General features: G+C 38.4%; 1 protein-coding gene and 1 long non-coding RNA gene across 2 annotated transcripts in view; one reads left to right on the top strand and one right to left on the bottom strand.

Annotated features, from left to right (window-relative positions):
- Window positions 1-18,430, bottom strand: part of LOC116720590 (uncharacterized) — a 957,300-nt gene that overhangs the window by 178,298 nt on the left and 760,572 nt on the right. The window lies entirely within an intron of this gene.
- On the top strand, window positions 6-18,054 carry fam50a (family with sequence similarity 50 member A). Its single transcript, XM_032563784.1, has 13 exons — window positions 6-267; window positions 1,213-1,297; window positions 1,412-1,511; window positions 5,252-5,418; window positions 5,735-5,811; window positions 6,724-6,790; window positions 7,098-7,159; window positions 7,935-8,011; window positions 10,182-10,236; window positions 10,374-10,422; window positions 12,004-12,074; window positions 15,257-15,367; window positions 17,819-18,054. The coding sequence occupies exons 1-13, from the start codon at window positions 157-159 to the stop codon at window positions 17,825-17,827; spliced, it is 1,041 nt and encodes a 346-aa protein (XP_032419675.1). The 5' UTR covers window positions 6-156; the 3' UTR covers window positions 17,828-18,054.

Here is an 18,430-nt window from a genome sequence, read left to right as displayed (position 1 = left end):
TGCGACGTCGCCATTTTTCTTGTTATGGTGGACTGTCAAGCAGAGTCTTCGCAGTTCTGGAACAATCTTTAGTTAAATTCGTATATTGAACGCCTTTACTCGCTGTTTCTTTGTTATTATTCATTCCGAGGGAGCTTCGAAGATAAAGATACCGACATGGCGCAGTACAAAGGAGCTGCCAGCGAGGCGGGCAGAGCCATGCAGCTAATGAAAAAACGAGAAAAAGAGAGGGAGCAACTTGAACAGCTCAAACAGAAGATAGCAGAGGTTTGGAACGTCTTAGATGCACGTGCTTATGGAAAAATGCTCCTGTCATTGTCAGCGTGATTTACTTCTGCTTGCTAATAAGTGTCACCTATCAGTTACTTGTTTGTTCGCAGTTACTTTTGGGATAGTTTTCCCCTACAGAGTTACGCTTCGTACCTGGTTTTACGTCCTATTCAAAATAGTATCGAATATTCTACATATAGTTTAGCTACTGTAAGCCATGGACGGGTGTTTATAATGTTAAGTGTTCAAAAAATTATATACAGTGGAATTAGATCAAAAATATACGTGCAAGTTGTGCGTTTTCATGACTGAACATCCAACAAAAAATAAAGACGCACATAAATATTAAATTCTGTGTTGCAGTGACGTATGGTGAGGTTCTGACTCCTCTGGAGTCTGATATACAAATATAGAAAACTCAAAATTTTTCAATTTTGGCCTTAATTGAAATATTTAGTTGTTTAAAAAACTTTTAATTATGCTTGAATCGACTCCATACTGTTTAGCTGTAAGAAAAATAAAAAGTCAAATTAGATTGATTTTATCTAAATATTTTTGGTGAATCTCAGTATTTTGAAACTTATTTTTATTTACCTTCTCCGTGTTGTAAAAGTCATCCTTGTTGAATGTTTTCAGTCTTTTCAATGCGTAGAAGATCTGTTGGCTTTTGGCCTTCTTGGCTCAGCACTGCCCCCTCTCAGTGCAGTTCGGTACTTTCCTCTGTGCCAAGAACATTTTCAAAGCATATCTATTTCATATCAGAAAGGCCGCATATCACACAAATTCTATCAATTACATTAGACAAACTGGAATATCAACATGTGCAGCACACATGTTGATGTGCGTGAGTGAGTTAGTGCTCTAAGTTTTGGAATTTTTGGGTCAAGCAATGTTTGATTTTTATTTCTTTGTCTATATCTTGGTGCATGTTGGTTGTTGCAGGACAACATGGTCAAATCCAACATTGACAAGAAATTCTCTGCTCACTATGATGCTGTGGAAGCAGAGCTAAAGTCCAGTACTGTCGGTAAGTATGTTTGACAATTTTACTGACATTGTCTAAAGACCCTTAGTAATAGTAAGCAATGGTGTTTATTGTTTGCTTTTTTCCAAACTTTTTGTTCTTCAATGTCTGAAACAGGCCTGGTGACCTTGAATGACATGAAGGCCAAGCAGGAGGCTCTGGTGAAGGAGAGAGAGAAGCAGCTGGCCAAGAAGGAGCAGTCCAAGGAACTGCAGCTGTGAGTGAACACATTTTGATTTAAAAGATCTCAGTCTCTTCTGATCAGTCTGACGTCCACAAGCCAAAATAACATCACTCAGGTGTCAAGGGGACTTAATTAACTAGCCATCAACAATTCCAAGATGGAAAGGCCTCAGCAATGACTGTAGAGAAACAAACGTTGCTACCCATCAAACTTGGCAAATTTTCCAAACAATCAAAAGTCCATAGTTTCACTAAAGGTTATTCACAAGGGATGGACAATAAATCAGTAACAATATATATTTCAATAGACACTTGATCAATACCAATGATATTGATCATTGATAACTTTAGCTGCTCATTTTCTCACGGTTAGTTAAGCAGGGTGGGTGGCATCAGCAAGATCTTGTTTTTATGACGGTAGAGTGCCACCACTTTGTAAAAATCTCCAGAACGTCCCAAAAGTTCTCAATGGGGTTTAACATCCGGACTGTGTTCTGGCTGATCTTTCACAATCCATTGGCAGAAGAACAAGAATCTTTTTGCTGCTAGGCAACAGTGCTACTAACTACATTCATGCTGCTTCTGCTTCTGCTGTGGTTGGGTTCTCTCACCTACAGCAGGAACACAAACACTTCATACCATCTGGTATGAAGTGTTTGCTGCTGTTTGATCAGCAGCAAACACTTCATACCAGCTGTGTTGAAAGTGTCTGTCTTTATGGAGTGGTTGAGAAAATCCACCACAACATAAGACCCAAACACAGCAATCAGCAAGTCTTCAACAGAATAACTGACTGAAAAACAAGAATCAAAGTGTTGAAATGGTTCAAAGTCCAAACCCTAATGCAGTTAAAACAAGCTTTGTTGTGATCCCAAAGTAGCTCCACGGAAACAGATGTCTGAAGCTATGTGAGAAACTGATAAAGTCTAACAGAAAATCAACGTGTTTTGCTGCTAATGATGGCTCTACAACCTATGGAGGGAATGCACTTAGTTTTTTCACACACAGCTTATCTTCTCCATTTTGACATTATCTTTATTTATAATGTAGTTATAACAGCGTTAACCTGAAACATGTAAACGCTGCATTGTTTTAGCCATATCCTGGTTTATTCTGCAGAGGTCGCCATATATCCATGTTTCCTTTCTGCTTTTTTTCCACCTTCAGCCTGCAGATTTCTAAAAATCATTCAGGGTGAATACTAACAAACTTGTATGCTGATTAATCATTTCCCCAAAAAAGGGTGACAATTATTTAATTATTTAACAACTCAATAACTTTGGAACAATTACATTTTTCCAGTAGACAGAATAGCTTAGAGTCTTTGTCTCCTGTTGCACAGATCTGCATACACTGATCCACTTTTTTCACTTCCGACACCGACATCTGAGGTTTAGTATCGGCCAATACTGATCCGATACAGGAAAACAGTTCTAAATTGACTTAAAACATTTCTTTTCTTGGACACAGATGTGAATGTACTGAATTACAAATTTATTTGATAGCTCTGCACTAGTGCAGCACAAATAAACACATCAACAGCTTCATAAGCTTGATCAAACATGTAAAATCATCTTTAATGTGTTCAGTTGGTGCAACTGGCAGTATAGCAGCCAATGCAAAATAAATAATAAAGAAACTGAAACTGGCAAAAACAAATTTTTTTTGAGTACTCTATTTAAGCAAGATATAGATTTAATATGATGTAAAAACCAAAGCATTCTCCTGGTTTTGCTGCTTGTTTATTGAGCTTTAGATGAGCAAATTAACTTTTGCATTTTGTAGGATTATTACTTTCTCTCTAATATTGGCCTGTTTTTAAATGCAGTTTTCTTTAGATTGTTTTGAATTTAATTTAAAATATATATATTCATCAATAGCATTTCTGTAAAAAAGTATTTTAGTTGGGTTCTTTGGCTGATGTTGCTGGAGTTTACAACCAAAGAAAAACATTTCAGTCTCCATAGCATTTTCTTTCCCTGAAATAGTTCCACTCAAATCATTTGAAGATATTTCTCAAAGTCCAGGCTCAGGATTTTACTGCATGTTCTTTTGGGGAGCTTTTTAGGTCTGGGCTGGATTTCACCCCATCTTTCATCTGCTTGAAAGAAGTCATGATTTACCTTCTACCTCATAACAATGTTGTAACCCTCGGCTTTAAATATGAAGCACAAATAAATACGTCATACGTCAGGCGCTGCAGAGGGTGGTGAAAACTGCCCAGTATATCGCCGGGGCACCGCTACCTGCCATCAAGGACATCTACAGGAAGCGGTGTTTGAAAAGGGCCGGGAAAATCACAAAGGACTCCACTCACCCAGCACACACACTCTTTTCCCTCCTGCCCTCTGGGAGGCGTTATAGAAGCCTACGGACCAGAACCACCAGGAACCGGAACAGCTTCTTCCCCACAGATGTCACGCTTTTGAACGCCTCCTGACATAAAACATAAACTATAAGGACTGTACTCCCCTATCCTCTCATACAACAATAACACATGGACTATCCTCACACACACACACATCACGGACTGTTTTCTTCACACACACATACAACCTGTAAATTTTATCTGCCATTATTTATCTATAATCCATTCCCTAACATTCTTATATATTCTGTATAATCTGTATAATCTGTGCATATAGCTCCCATATTTATATTTATACACAATATCTACAGTATATCTCTTGCTATAGCCCCTTATAGTCCATACATACATAGTCTTGTACATCTGTAAATAAATATTTATATCTTGTAGAGCACTTCTGGATAGATGCAAACTACATCTCGTTGCTTGACTTGTGACAGTGCAATGACAATAAAGTTGAATTCTATTCTATTTATGCACTTTTGAAATTATATGTGCAATATAATTGATGACTGCTAAAAGAATTATTGCCATTCATTGTTTTTGTTTTATCCAATAATATATCTGCTTTGTTAAAACCACTAAATGTTTAGTAGAAGTGGAAATGTTAAGGGATTTAAATTGGAAGCAGACTCACAGGGAGACTGGGCTTTGTTGGCCAAAGGCAGGACCATTTGTTTTGCTTGGCTGTCAGTAAGGCTTCAATACAAACATAACCTAAACAGCAGATTGATGCATTTGATAGGACTGTTTTCAATCCGAACCATTCCTCCAGCAGCAGTTGTAAATTAAAAAGCTGAAATTAGACACATTCCCTATACCTTATTAGGTCTTGTATTCTCCTTGGAACTTTTGCTCCGGTTGAAAACAATCCAGAGACCACCCACACAATCAGTGTGTTTGCTCTAATCAGTCTGCTTTTTTCTAGCTGATTTAAAGGCCTTTATTAAACTTTTTTTTTATCTTAAGGTAATGTGAGGTCAGATTCTTTATGGTTTGGTGAATTTTCCTTTTTCGTGAAGCAACTTTATTGGCCACAGTGTTGCTGTGATTTAACGCCTTCCTGTTTCTTTAGCATAAGCTCCAGCTGTGTTCCAACTACAACCTTTTATTACTACTTTGGAGAAACCAACTTATAACCTTTGTAGTTAAAAATTATAGCAAACTGGTCTTGACTAAGGAACTAATTTTGAGAACTCTAAAATTATTTATAAATGTATACTGTGTTAATCCTGGACACATGCAAACTGCCAACATATGAATTGTCTTAATGTCTCCCACTGTAATAAATAAACCCAAATTTACCACAAATGTACTGTTTACAGCTCTCTGTTCTTTACTGGAATGTCTAGTAAACCAATATTCTGTTCATTTGTTTTTTTTGGGTTTTTTTACTCTGTTTCCAGCAAGCTGGAAAAACAGAAAGAGAAAAAGAGGAAGGAGGAACAAAAGAGAAAAATTGCCAGTTTATCTTTTAATCCTGATGAAGAAGAGGAGGAAGATGAAGATGATGATTATGACGACGACGACGACGATGACGACGATGACAAAAATTACGAGGAAGATCAGGATTGTGAGTATTTTGATCGTTTTTGATCGTTGATTCTTCCTCTTGAATCAGTGGCAAAACTTTCCAAAAACATACCTAAATATAAATTTCACATTTGCATCATTTCAAGAAAACTCCTTAGTGTTGCAGATTTGGGCAATTTCAAACTTCCAGCTTTGTAGGAACGGTTTTGTGTGTTTTTTTTGTTTGTTTACAAAACAAGGTCAGAAGAACTTGACTGGCTTTCATACAGAGTTCTGATCCCTGCCTTGTTAAAGTTCTAATTAAACAAAGCAGATAAAAAGATGCCATTCCCTATATTATTTTATGTCTATTGCAGGTGTTCCAGTCAAGAAGAAGAAATTGGGCAAAAATCCAGATGTGGATACGAGTTTCCTTCCTGATCGAGACAGAGAGGTCCGGTCCACTCAAACCTCCAACTTGGAAAACCAAATTGTGGTCTTCCTCACAACTTGCTCTGCCTTATGCAGCTGGAATGTTGTTAGTTTAAATCAGTCGTCCCCAGCTCCCAGGCCGCGGACCGGTACCGGGCCGCACAAGAAATAATTCAATATTTCCGTTTCGTATATTATCTGAAAATAGAGGATTTTTTATTTTGAAAATCCTTTAGCCGGATTCTCTCGGTTACGTCTAGCGCGCCAACATTGAGCCCACAAGCAGCTGAGAAGTTTCCGGGTTTATCAACTGCTGTAGCAATTTCGCTCCAACTCCTCTCCTCTCCTCATCATTTCTGTTGATATTTCTTGTACGAAATGCTGAATAAACATTCATGCTGTTTCCACCGGACTCTGTTGCGCCATGTCAGCGGTTTGGGATTTCCCTCCGTGATTACGTCACCGCGCTTTCTGATTGGCTACCTGTCACATTCAACAGGTTGTGTTCTCGCTTCCAGTCGGGGAAAACCCCTCGCGCTGAGATAGTCGGGCCAAGACAATCCAACATGTTGCATATGCCCGATTTTAGATCGGTGCGGTCCCGACGTTCTACGTAACACACCACACAGGCAGGATGATCGGTTAAAATTATCGTAAGCGACAGTCTTAGAACTCGGAACGTTCTAAGATTGTCATAAGGGGAAAATCGGGGCAAAAAATGTTAAATTGTGCCATGTGAACTAGGCTTTAGCGGGCACACCAACCTGAAGAAGCCTTCTCTGACGGTTCACTCCCTCTCCCGGGCCACAGTAAAATTGCCAAGCCTTGACCGGTCCGCGGTGATAAAAAGGTTGGGGACCACTGGTTTAAATGACATTTTGAATTACATTGGTGCGTAAATTTCTTTCCCAGTTTTTAATTTCTTTTTTTGCAGGAGGAGGAAAACCGCCTCAGAGAGGAGCTGAGACAGGAGTGGGAGCTGAAGCAGGAGAAGATCAAGAGTGAGTGGTCAGACTTTTATTTTTATTTAAACCTAAATCATGCAGCACTCTTTTATGGCATATTAGGACCATTGTAGGTAGAAACAAAAAGAGTACATTTCTGCTAAAAAGACATTTCTGGGCTCCAAATTCAAAAATGTGTAAGGAAAAAGGTCTGACTCTTTTGAGAGTCTCTGAAATTAACTTTTTTTTTCTAAGAAAATTTCTGAGATTTATCTCAAAATTTGAGTTTTTTGGCAGAAATCTATATGCCGCCATACTCTTTGATGTGTGTAACCCACATCTTTTTATGAATTTCTGTCCTTAGATGAAGAAATTGAAATTACCTTCAGCTACTGGGACGGCTCAGGCCACCGGAAAACTGTCAAGGTAAACAGGAGGCTGAGTTTGATGGCAGCGGCCGTTTTCTACAATGAGAAAACAGGAAGTCTGGATCGGCACAATGTTTGTGTTCTCGTCTGACCTTTTTGGACAATGCTGTAAATTTATATTATATACAAACTTTAATTGCTGTAACACAATTTAAGGTACGGTATAAATTTAAAGAAAAACAATCTCAGAGAGGGATAAAGTGTGCCTTAATAATTAAGTATATCTACATAAATCATATAGTTTACCAAGTGTGACCTTTGTGCTCGGAAATAATTTCTTCTTTTGTTTTTTACAAAGGCGCATTAGGGCATTTGTCAATAGAAAAAAAGAAGAGTAATACATTTTTGCTAAAAATTTTTTTGAAATTAATCTCTGAATTTTTCTATGAAAGTCAAGGAAATTTCTTAGATTGAAAAGTTTAAAATTTGCTAGAAAAAAGTCAGAAAATGTGAGATCAATTTCAGAAAATTTGTAGAAAAAGTAGGGACATTTTTGACTTTGAAAGGTCCAAAATTTGCTAGTAAAACCCAGAAATTGTGAAATGAATCTCAGAAATGTTCTATAAGAATGTGGAAATATTTGCTTTAAAAGTGCAAAATTTGCTTGAAAATTTCTGAGATTAATCTAAAAATTTCCGATTATTTTTGGGGAGGACATTTATTTATGTGTTGTTTTTTTCTAATTATAAAAGCCCCAATATGGTATTGGTAGTTTTTTGTTGCTTTTTTTCCGTGCAGCACCATCATATTTATTCTGTGTGTCTGTGCTGCAGATGAAGAAGGGTAACACCATCCAGAACTTCCTGCAGAAGGCCCTGGAGGTCCTCAGGAAGGACTTTAGTGAGCTCAGGTCAGTTCAGAGTCAAGAAAAAATAAACACATTCTTACATTCGTTAACAAGAGTGACTAGGATGGCTCGGTTTTCGAGTCCTTCCCATATCGGCTCAACAGGGCCAAAAGGCCGGAGTCCACCCTGACGACTCTGATGGCTCAAATTAGCATCCCTTCTTCAATTGTAAATGTGGTCGTTGACCGTCAGGCCAGAAGGTAGGAGTGTGAATAGTCCATGTTGGGGGTGGGTATCTATGATACCAGCAGGAGATCAGGTCTCCTGTAGGTAATGCTCTTCAGTTTAGTTTTGAAGCATACATGAAGTGTTTTTGGAGAGATGTGACCTTTTGCAGCTGATCCATGATGTTGTGCTGCATTATCCAGGTCATTTTGCCAAATGTACATAGAGTTTGCAAAACATAGAATCTGTTTCAAAAAATATGCAAAGGTTTTTCTAAAAGAAATTAGTAATGTTTCTCTTTGAAATAAAGCTAAGAGGGTTTAAAATGACAGTTTAGAAATAAACTAACCAAATTAATTGTGTTGATCCACCTCAAAAAAATCATGCAAAAAGTGTAAGCAAAAGAGATCTGGGAGACTTTGCACATGCAAATTTGCATGCAGCCTTTTGTGCTGTGGAGGATAAATAGGTGACTGCTTCACCTATTTAGTTCACAAGAACTAATGGCATTTATTTCAGTCATAATCTTGCGGGGTTGACCAAGGTTCCATCACTATGTGACAGCTGGTCAGCAAACCTGGCAAACATGATTGACATGGCAGCACTGAATGCACATGTGCTTTATCAGGCATGCATTGGGGTGCAGGAGAGACGGGTGGACTTCCTGGTTGAGCTTGCAAAAGAGTTGGGTAACTCTCATGTGAGTGAGAAGAAGGCACACAAGGAGAAACTGCTTCGGCAACAACCTTCCACACCCAGCTCAGGCAAAAGGGCGAAGTGTCAGGTCAACCATCGATGCAGGATGCGTGTCCTGAGGCTGAAACATCATCAGTGACCCCTCACACCCCCACCATGGACTGTTCTCCCTGCTGCCCTCTGGAAAGAGGTTCTGCAGCATCCGGTGCAGGCCCACCTGGTTCCGAAACAGCTTTTTCCCACTTGCCATCAGACTGCTGAACTCTTAACTGGACTGCACTCAAAAACTGGTCTCCACTTTATACCTTGCACATGTACAGAGCTAAATAACTTCTATTTTACTGTCAGTCCTGCACTTTATATTTTATATTTAGATTTATATTCATATTTTATACTGTTGAAAATGACAACAAAGTCAGTCGAAGTCGAAGTCTAAGGAACAATTGTGCAACTGTGAGATGCGTTGAGGCCATTACCAGGGTACTGATAAGGTAATGGCCCTATTTACTGAACAAAAGCACCTGCTAGATAAAATCCTTCAGGCCAGTTGGACTATCGAAGCCGAAATAGGTATACGTCAAAGTGGACTAACTCAAGCCATTCTAGTTAATGGACAAATATTTTATTTGCAGATTGTAGCCAGACTTTCCTTTGGGAATGTGTTGCTGAGATGGGGTTGACCATTACGCTTTAATATGTTTTGCAGTCCCAATTTAAAAGCGATGTTTCCCCTCATATTTTCCACATGCTCAACCCAGCCTCAGATCCGCAGGGCAGCTGCTCCAGGGGCATTTGGGACTAGAATAGTTCTGGGTTTGTAGGTAGTTTAAGAAAAGAAAACCTGCTACCAGAAGGCTTTTGGGTTCTGGAGGAACTCATAAAATAAGAACTTCATAAAATTTTGATATGGGGTTGTTAAGTGCTCTTCTGGCTTTTGTTAAAACTTGTTCAACTGGGTTTAAATGTTTTATTCACATATGTCGGACAAAAAAATATCAGCAGGTAATCAAAGTGCCTTGATATTAGACTAGAAGGAAGGCCATTATGCAAAAAGTAGTCTGAGATGTTTTTTCTTCTCTATTTTAAGCTTTCATTGTTTCAAACGGTTCCTTCATTCTTTGAATAAAAAGTTGTTTTTTTTACTTCTTTATCACTCTGTTATTTCCTATGTGGAATCATCCAATTTACTACGTCTATGAAGCAGGAAACATGTTTCCTCCTGTGGTTTATTTTTTATTCTATACCACTAATGGAAGAAGTGTTAATGTTTCACTTCTGTGCGTACTTTAAAGTCAACACTTCTTCTCTTCAGGTCTGCTGGGGTGGAGCAACTGATGTACATCAAGGAAGATCTCATAATCCCACATGTGAGTCCAGTTTTTTTTTTTCTTAATTACATAGTTATTAATGACTAAGAATTAAAACATTTCTTTCTTGAGTATTGAAAGGAATGCTTTGTAGGAATGTTGAATTAAACTGGTCCTCATTTTCTTGTGTTATGTAGCACCACAGTTTTTATGACTTCATTGTGACCAAAGCCAGAGGAAAGTCTGGTAAGTTGACTACAGTCACCTTGAACAACTTTATGTGTGCCATTCATCTTCAAGCTGAACTATTTTCACTCTACCTTACGGTTGTTAATTATACTTTCACACCACCGCTGACAGGACTTTAAGATTTACATTTAAAAGGGTTAGTTCTGATTATTTTTTATTATTTTATTTTAAATTGGGGCTTTTGAAAGAGTTCCCTTACTTGTAGGGGATAGATGCTGAATCTCTGTGAGCTTAACCAGTGTAACTCCACATAAAACGAAGACTTTGTTTGGACTACAATAACAAACAGTTTTAATCTACTAGCTAACAAAAATAGACAGCATACGTCTGACTAGCTGTCATTATGGACCACATAATAACTGATGATTAAGAGGCATATTTACGTTACGGGTAAGGGAACTATTATGGTAAAATAATGTCATACAACCACGCTCTTAAAAACATCAGAGCTAACTCTTTAGTTCTGATTAGCTTTAGCTTAAAGTTTTAAGCAATAAACCTTTAAGCTAACATTGCAGTCTCACTTTAGTTTTGTACTAGCTTAGTTTTTCCCCCAAAGCATGTCAAACTGAAATGAGGTTTAATAAGGTTGTTTGATTTAAAAATGTGTTTTGGCTAACTTGCTAGGAATAAATAATACCATTGCTACCATCCTTTAGGTAAAACCTAATAAAACCATATTGCACCACTGCCACCTATTGGTGCTAAGGTATACCTACATCATTCAATAACGCTGGAATTTTGCAATGAACAAAAAACACCAGCCAAGTTAGGCGATGTTTCAGACAGTTTGAGCAATACGCTTAGCAAAGTGCTACTCAACTTTGCATTATTTTTGTGTACTAAATACGGCGAAATGCTTGGTGTCTGATCCAGGGGTGGTCATTTGTTGAATTGTTTATTGTTATTGAAAGGATTTCTAAGCGCAACAAGATTTTTGATTTGTTGTGACAATAAAGTCCAGTAAATATCTGAAAACCCCAAAACTGCACGTAATGAATGGGATTGTTACTTTTACTGTTTTTGCCACTGTTGGTTCTCTGAGAGCATAAATAACAAAAAAAATCAAGTTAAATACAGTTACTATGCTCAGTTCAGTGATTTAAATCACTTTTGTCAGCAACCAGACATGTGTCGCCATTTCTCTCGTTAGCTGCAGCACCTCACGCCAACTATGGAAAATCTGCATCATTTGAGAATATCTTGGTTAGAAAGTGCAGCTGCTAACGAGACAAAGTCTCAAAACTGATGCATTTTTGTAGGGGTTTTTTCCTGACTCTTGTTTTTGTGGCAAACGCCTTTAATGGATATCAGAATTTTTTCCCCTGAGAATAAAAAGTACTCTGTTTAGAATAAAAAGTACTCTGTTTTCAATTTGATGGTCTGGTTTTGCATTCTTGAACCAAGTCATATCAGCCCTTTGTCCTTCCACTGTAACTGGCGTTAATTTACACTGAAACATAAAAATACCCTTGAGCTGAAGAATTGAAAGACACACCACATTTAAGAACATATATTCCCATCTGTTGTCATGTTCAGGAATCTTTTTTTTTTCTGACATAAAATTTCCTTTTACAGGCCCTTTGTTCAGCTTTGACGTCCACGATGATATTCGACTGGTGAACGATGCCACTGTGGAAAAAGATGAGGTGAGGAGCGTACTAAATAAACAGGATATGAGTAAGGCTGGAATAAATTATAAAACTCCAAAATCCCAGTTGCATTCCATTGAAACCGCATGTGAATGTTGGTACAAAGCTACACACAGGAGGAAGTTATTTATCAGGTCAGTAAACAGACAAGTTTTTGGATCCACAAAGCCTATCATATCACTGATCATCTCTTTAACCCATAAAGCCACAGGCAAAAACGGATTTACTTCTCAAATTCTGCTGCCATGCCATCAGCATCTCTCTGTGTTCAGTTAGGTAACAATAACCAAGAAACCTAATTTTTTGAAATATATTTTATCAAATTGCTTCAACTGATTACCAAAGACCAGCACTACTTAGTCTAAAATATCTATCACCTCATGAAAGGCTAGAAAGGAGTAGAAAACGTTATTTGTGCCACCAAAGGTAACAGAGATGCATCTTCAACAGTGCTCTACATACACATGTGAAATATTCAAAAAAGACATCTACACAAGATAAAACACAGACGCCCAAAGCCGTGTCAGAGGTCACTCGGGCAGAGTTGCGCCTCCACTGGACAATGCAAGTGAGTGCAACTTTTGACATGAGAAGAAGCCGTTATTCAGAAATGTTGCATATAGTTATGCAACATTTTAACAGACTGTTTCACATCCAGCGTTCTGTAAATTAGCCTCGCTTGCACTTTTCAGATTTCTTCAGAACAACCACAACTTCCTGTTAGAAATTAAATATGGTGCCAGGAGCTTCATTTTTTCAGACGGATATCCACGCTGAATTACTTTTAAATGGTGTATTAGAATATAAATATATAATAATAATATAATAAAACACAATGTCTTGTGTTTCATTAAATACATTGTCGATTGGGAATTGTGTTAAAGCAAGTATATACTGGTGAATTATCAGACTGTAATGCGTGGGGCCCTAAGTCTCCATTTCCCGATGTAAGAAAACACATAAAAATGTTTTTGTTTTTATATAACGCATAAAAATGTGTTAGTATGCCCAGATATCTGGCCACATGTGGACTAGACCTAGCATTCTTTTGTATTTAGCTCTTTCCAGTATTTCTGAACATGAGAGAAAGTGACAGATTGTTGCATCCTAAGTGCACAAAATAGTATTATATGAGATGCTTCCTCCCAGCAATTGTAAATAAGTGTTTACAATCATCCTGGTATTGCACAGTTATTTTTCTGCATTGTTTTTATTTGTAAAATGTGTACATGTACATTAAGAATAAAATGTACACATGTACATTAAGAATACATTGCTGTCGATGCTCTGTTAGTTAGCCCTCTCCTCCGACAGGCGGTTCAAGCACTGTGCAGCACGTTTCTCATACATGCAGCAACATGTTGAGGATGTTACCTCATCTTTGGAGTCAGCTCTTGACAGCACATGGAAGATTGTTGGAAAACAACTTGTTCTCTTTGCAGCTGTTAACTGCTTCACACCAGAACCTCTTATCATTCTGTGATAAACGTTGGCCTTTAATCCAGCCGCTGTGTCTATCCAGCTCACAATGAAGCAACACATTAATTCCCAAACTTCACGATGAAATGGCGTGATGAAGACTCGTTCCAACAAATGGAATGTTATCTAAGAAAATGGAATGAAATGCATACAGATGTATTCATTCATAGCATTGGTGTAAAAAATGCTTTTCATATGTAAGCTGATTAGGATAATCAAACATTTTCAAACAACAGTAATCTGAGAGGGATTTGTTGTTCTATTTGCCCTCCAAAAACAGAAACATGCAACTGATTCAGTAATTTCCCAGTATTACTGTTTGGTTTGTCAAAGTCAGGGTGTTGGATAGTAAGAGGGATTCTAGGTTTTGTCTTCATAAGTGAGGTAATAGAAAGTGAGAGCTTACAGACTGTGCTGACCAAAGTAAGTAATACAGCATGAGGAACCTGTGGTTCAGATCACCAGGTTCTGGACTTTTGTTCACTGTGAAGGATGAAAGTGTGGTCTCTGTGTTACCATGGAAAAAGAATCAACTAAAGTACAAGAAGCATAAGAATGTTGATCCTTAAATACTGTGGGAAACTTGAGACAATGACGTCACGTCAACAATCCTGGCCCCAGTTGAGCAGTATGAATTCCACAGCGATGGTGCCAGCACCATCACACTTCAAAGAACTACACAAAATCAGCTGTATTTCGACCTGCATACAGCAGGGTTCCTCCCAGGAAACTTGCTAAGCCTGGCAGTAGAGGCGCGAGGGCAGCCATCCAGTGGTGTACAGTGTCTTTGAGTTTACCATTACTTTAAGGTTGACAAGAAAATATCAATATAAGGCATTATTAACAACACCTAAACACCAACTACAAAGTCTTAAAAAAGGCAAACATAAAAAAATTAAATAAGAACATTTTTGCACTTCAGTTGTTTCATCTAATTAAAGTGTACAAAATTTTGGGATTCTTTATTTGTGACTTGTCACTTAATTCGCTAAGTTATTAGTGTGTAGCCTGATGGTGGTGCAACTAAAGCTTGGTAGCTTATAGGTTAGGTTAGGTTAAACTTTATTAATCCCATAGGGAAATTGAGGTTATCTAAGCTTATAATACACTGAGGAAGACCCTGAGTCAGGTACTTCTGTTCAGTTGCCTGTTAACACAAATCCCAAGGCAGTCAATCACATAGCAGTAACTCTGTGTTTTAAAGCACCTGGAAGAGGTGAAGATGACATGCAGAAATGTAAAGTGAACATCAGAATGGGGAATGGGGAGTTTCATTTACTAGAACGTTCCGTTGTCACTCCCAACCCTGAGGATTTAATCGCTGTTTGGATTTTCTCATGTTTGGCAATAACAAGCTTTACAGAATACTTATCTGTAAAGCTGTTTCCAAGTTCAATACATGGACACACATGTTGAACCTGGAAACAGATGGGCTGCAGCAGTTGACGTCACCTTAGGAAAGGATGGGAAAGCTACAAGTTCCCCAAAACTGAAGAATAACAGATTAGAAAAATGTTACCTGGTCTAACCAATCTTTGATTTCAACTACTGTGCATTCAGACTGGGCCAACATCAGGGAGTAAACAAAATAAAAGTATGGCTCCACTCCACAAATCTTGGGCCAAAAGAAAGTGATGCCAGAGGGCTTTGTAGATGGAAGATTATAGTTAATTGTGTTGTATTTCTCTCTCTGTGTAAAGTCCCATGCAGGAAAAGTGGTGCTAAGGAGCTGGTATGAGAAGAACAAGCATATCTTTCCTGCAAGTCGCTGGGAGCCGTACGACCCCGAGAAGAAATGGGACAAATACACGGTAAGACAAAAAAGACCTTAACCTTAGTCTCATAGTCTCCATTTACTCTAACTGAATACTCAGTAGTAAAATGTTTTTTCATGCAACATTTCAGTATAATATAAGCTCTTTGAGTACGTCTCTACCATTTTTGCACATCTGTAAGTTGAAATTTGTTGTCTAGTCTTTGTTGCCACTTAGCTGCATTCATTACAAGATCCAAATAATTGAATTCAGGTGTTGCAATTACTTTACCAGTCACAGGTTCATAAATTCTACCACCATTACATGCAAAGTTATTCTACAAAGATTTTTTAAACAATGAGTTACTCAGAAGCTTAATGAATTCCATTGGTGTACCACGATAGGATAGTTGACTGTTAGTGGTATTATGATAAAGTGGAAACACTTGGAAATGACAGTAACTGAGCTTTAAATGGTAAATCACACAGAAGTGTCATCAAAATGTGAGACACATGGCATACAGAGATCACTGACTTTATGCAGAGTGGATAGCTAAAGACTGCTATCCATTCTGCAGTGGATAGCAGTCTTCTTCATCTGAAGACCATATTTGATGTCCAGAGACGTGTTTTCTGGAAATGATGTATTATGTCCATGTCTGACAGTCAAATGGACTGATCTGGGTTTGACAGTTGCCAGGAGAACTGAACTTCTATGGTGCTGCTTGAATTGTGTCTAGGTTGAAGTTTGGTGCAAAGATGGCATGGAACTGTTTTCCAGGAGTTAGGGCCAGGCTCCTTAGTTCGTATAAAAATAATTGCATAATTGCAGGGAATACCAAGACGTCATCAACCATTTCATGCTCCCAACTATGTAGGGTCATTTTGGTAATGATCCCTGTACTGGTGTACAGTCATGTACAACAGTGAAAGCAAAGCTGAAGAACTTGACTAATCTGCCCAGAGTTCCTACCTCATTCTGATAGAACACGATGTGTTAGTTCATAGACTAAAGACTCACACACAATCGGGCGTACTGTGCGTTCACTGTAAGTCGAGTGGACTACCTACGAATGGTAAAGATTTAATAGATGAGCATATTGATTGCCTACATTTCTTATGATAAATTCCTTCAGTTCCGCATCAGAACACTGACTTTTTCGCAGACGTTTCCAGCCTAATGTGAGTTTGCCTCAAGTACACACGGACCACTGCGACGTGAAGAAGGCCCCAGAATGTGGGGGCCTTAAGGACTAGGTCACATGTGCCCAAATCTGGACCTCAGGATTTACTACCCTGCAACTTTCAGCTGCCTCCCTTTGGCAAAAAATGGAATCAAATGGTTGAATTCCTTGGTTGTTGGAATTAAAGTGTCATTCATTTGAATCAGAAGGGATACATCTAAAAGTTGTAGGATGGTTGCTCTCAAGGACTGAACATGGGCACCCACAGGTTAGGTCTTCGTGTCCAACATTGGTGTCTGACCTCACAAATGCTCCCCAGTGGTGGTGCAGGGGTTTAGCACAACCCACATATGGAGGCCTTAGACCTCGACGTGGCTGTCGCAGGTTCGATTCCCAGCCTGGCGACCTTTGCCTTTGCCCCTTCTCTCATTACTCACTTTCCTGTCAATTGACTATTAAATAAAGGCCACTAGAGCCAATAAAATTAAAAAAAATGCTCTCCTGGTAAAATGGTCAGAAATGCACTCCTAAACCTTCTGGTTTAGAATCGCAGTTGCAAATTTCCTAACTCATTTAGTCAGGTGCACTGCCACAACATTTATGTGAAGCTAAAGTTTGATGTAAGCAGCAGCTACAACTAAATGCCACTTGTCCAATAAATCTAACACTCTAGTAACTAGTTAATCAGGAAAGCCAGACAACTCTACAGAGCACAGTCATCACTATAAATGTTAACTGTCGTACTATTAGCTGGAAGCGACAGGTGGAGGTGGAGAACTGAACTCACTGTTCTTTGTTTTTGGACTTGATTGGTCTGAAGGTTGAGAGAAGACCAAGACCTCAAAATGTGGCCGCATGACTGGTTTCAGGTATCACAGGACATGGATTTGTGGTTGTACTGTGATAAAATATGGATTTTTCTGGAACTTGAGTTCTTTGTGAAGCTCTACATGCAGAAGACCAAACCGTAGAATGTTCTCTGTATTAATCACTGCTGTGCTCATCAGGAGGTTATTAAACCGGTTTGCTCCATCAAGTCCAGATGGTGATTTATTTACCTTTGGTTACTTGGTCAGGACAGCAATATCACCTCGCATGCTCTGTATGTTGTTACATTTATTGATCGACTTTCATCGGGACAAGTAGAAACATGTCTCTCCTGAAGTTTTGATAGATCTATTGAATTTACGACTCAAAACCTTCCAGGTACGTATAAAAGCAGAAGAAGTCATGCCTATTATCCTTTCTGTGAGCTTTCAATAAACGATTCACTGCTCAGCTAATGTGTGACATGCTTTTTATTGTATTTATTTTCTTTTTTGCAGATCCGGTGATCACCAACATCTACCTCCAGACTCTTGCTGGAAATTTTCTGTTGAAAAAACTCCCCTTATTTTACCATCAACCCCTGTTCAGTAGCTGATAGTTACATATTTAACCTTAGTTTTTGTAAATCTGTTTTTTTCTGCTGCCTGTAAATAACCACATCCTGTAAATGGTTAACAAATAAAAACCAACATGATGGAACATCAGTGCTGAATAAAAAGGCTATTAACCCTGACAGACTTGTGATTAACGTTAGTCTGCTTTAATGCCCCTGCTGAAATACGCTCTTTTAGAGCATATTTAAACAGCATGCTAAGATGCAGAAAGCTGTGTTTTCGCCTTTGGGATCCAAGCAGGGGCGGTTCTAACCGGTGGCCAGTGCCCTGCAGAACTGGTCCTGGCCCTTGTGCTGAAGAGACAATACACAGTCAGTTTCTTATATGTGTTACATAGAAATGGTAGCTAACTGATACATTGGACCAATCTCATTTTTTTTACTTTCACAGTTTTACTTTTGCAATTAATTAAACATGAAGCTGATGCTGTTGCACTTGATAGAATCACAGTTTTCATTAATAGCTTCAGAGCTTTCATTCTTTTTCTTTTTTTTT

This window comes from Xiphophorus hellerii, chromosome 1 (assembly GCF_003331165.1).
Source record: "Xiphophorus hellerii strain 12219 chromosome 1, Xiphophorus_hellerii-4.1, whole genome shotgun sequence".
NCBI classification, from domain to species: domain Eukaryota; kingdom Metazoa; phylum Chordata; class Actinopteri; order Cyprinodontiformes; family Poeciliidae; genus Xiphophorus; species Xiphophorus hellerii.
The sequence above is the reverse complement of the archived record's forward strand: the minus strand, read 5'-3'. Positions and strand labels throughout refer to the sequence as shown.

What these genes read in the sequence shown, in the direction of transcription:
- fam50a (XM_032563784.1), top strand. Translation starts at nt 157, where the DNA reads ATGGCGCAGTACAAAGGAGCTGCCAGCGAGGCGGGCAGAGCCATGCAG. An exon ending in TCAAACAGAAGATAGCAGAG is followed by an intron (nt 268 to 1,212) that starts GTTTGGAACGTC and finishes TGGTTGTTGCAG; the next exon opens with GACAACATGGTCAAATCCAA. An exon ending in GCCACCGGAAAACTGTCAAG is followed by an intron (nt 7,160 to 7,934) that starts GTAAACAGGAGG and finishes TCTGTGCTGCAG; the next exon opens with ATGAAGAAGGGTAACACCAT.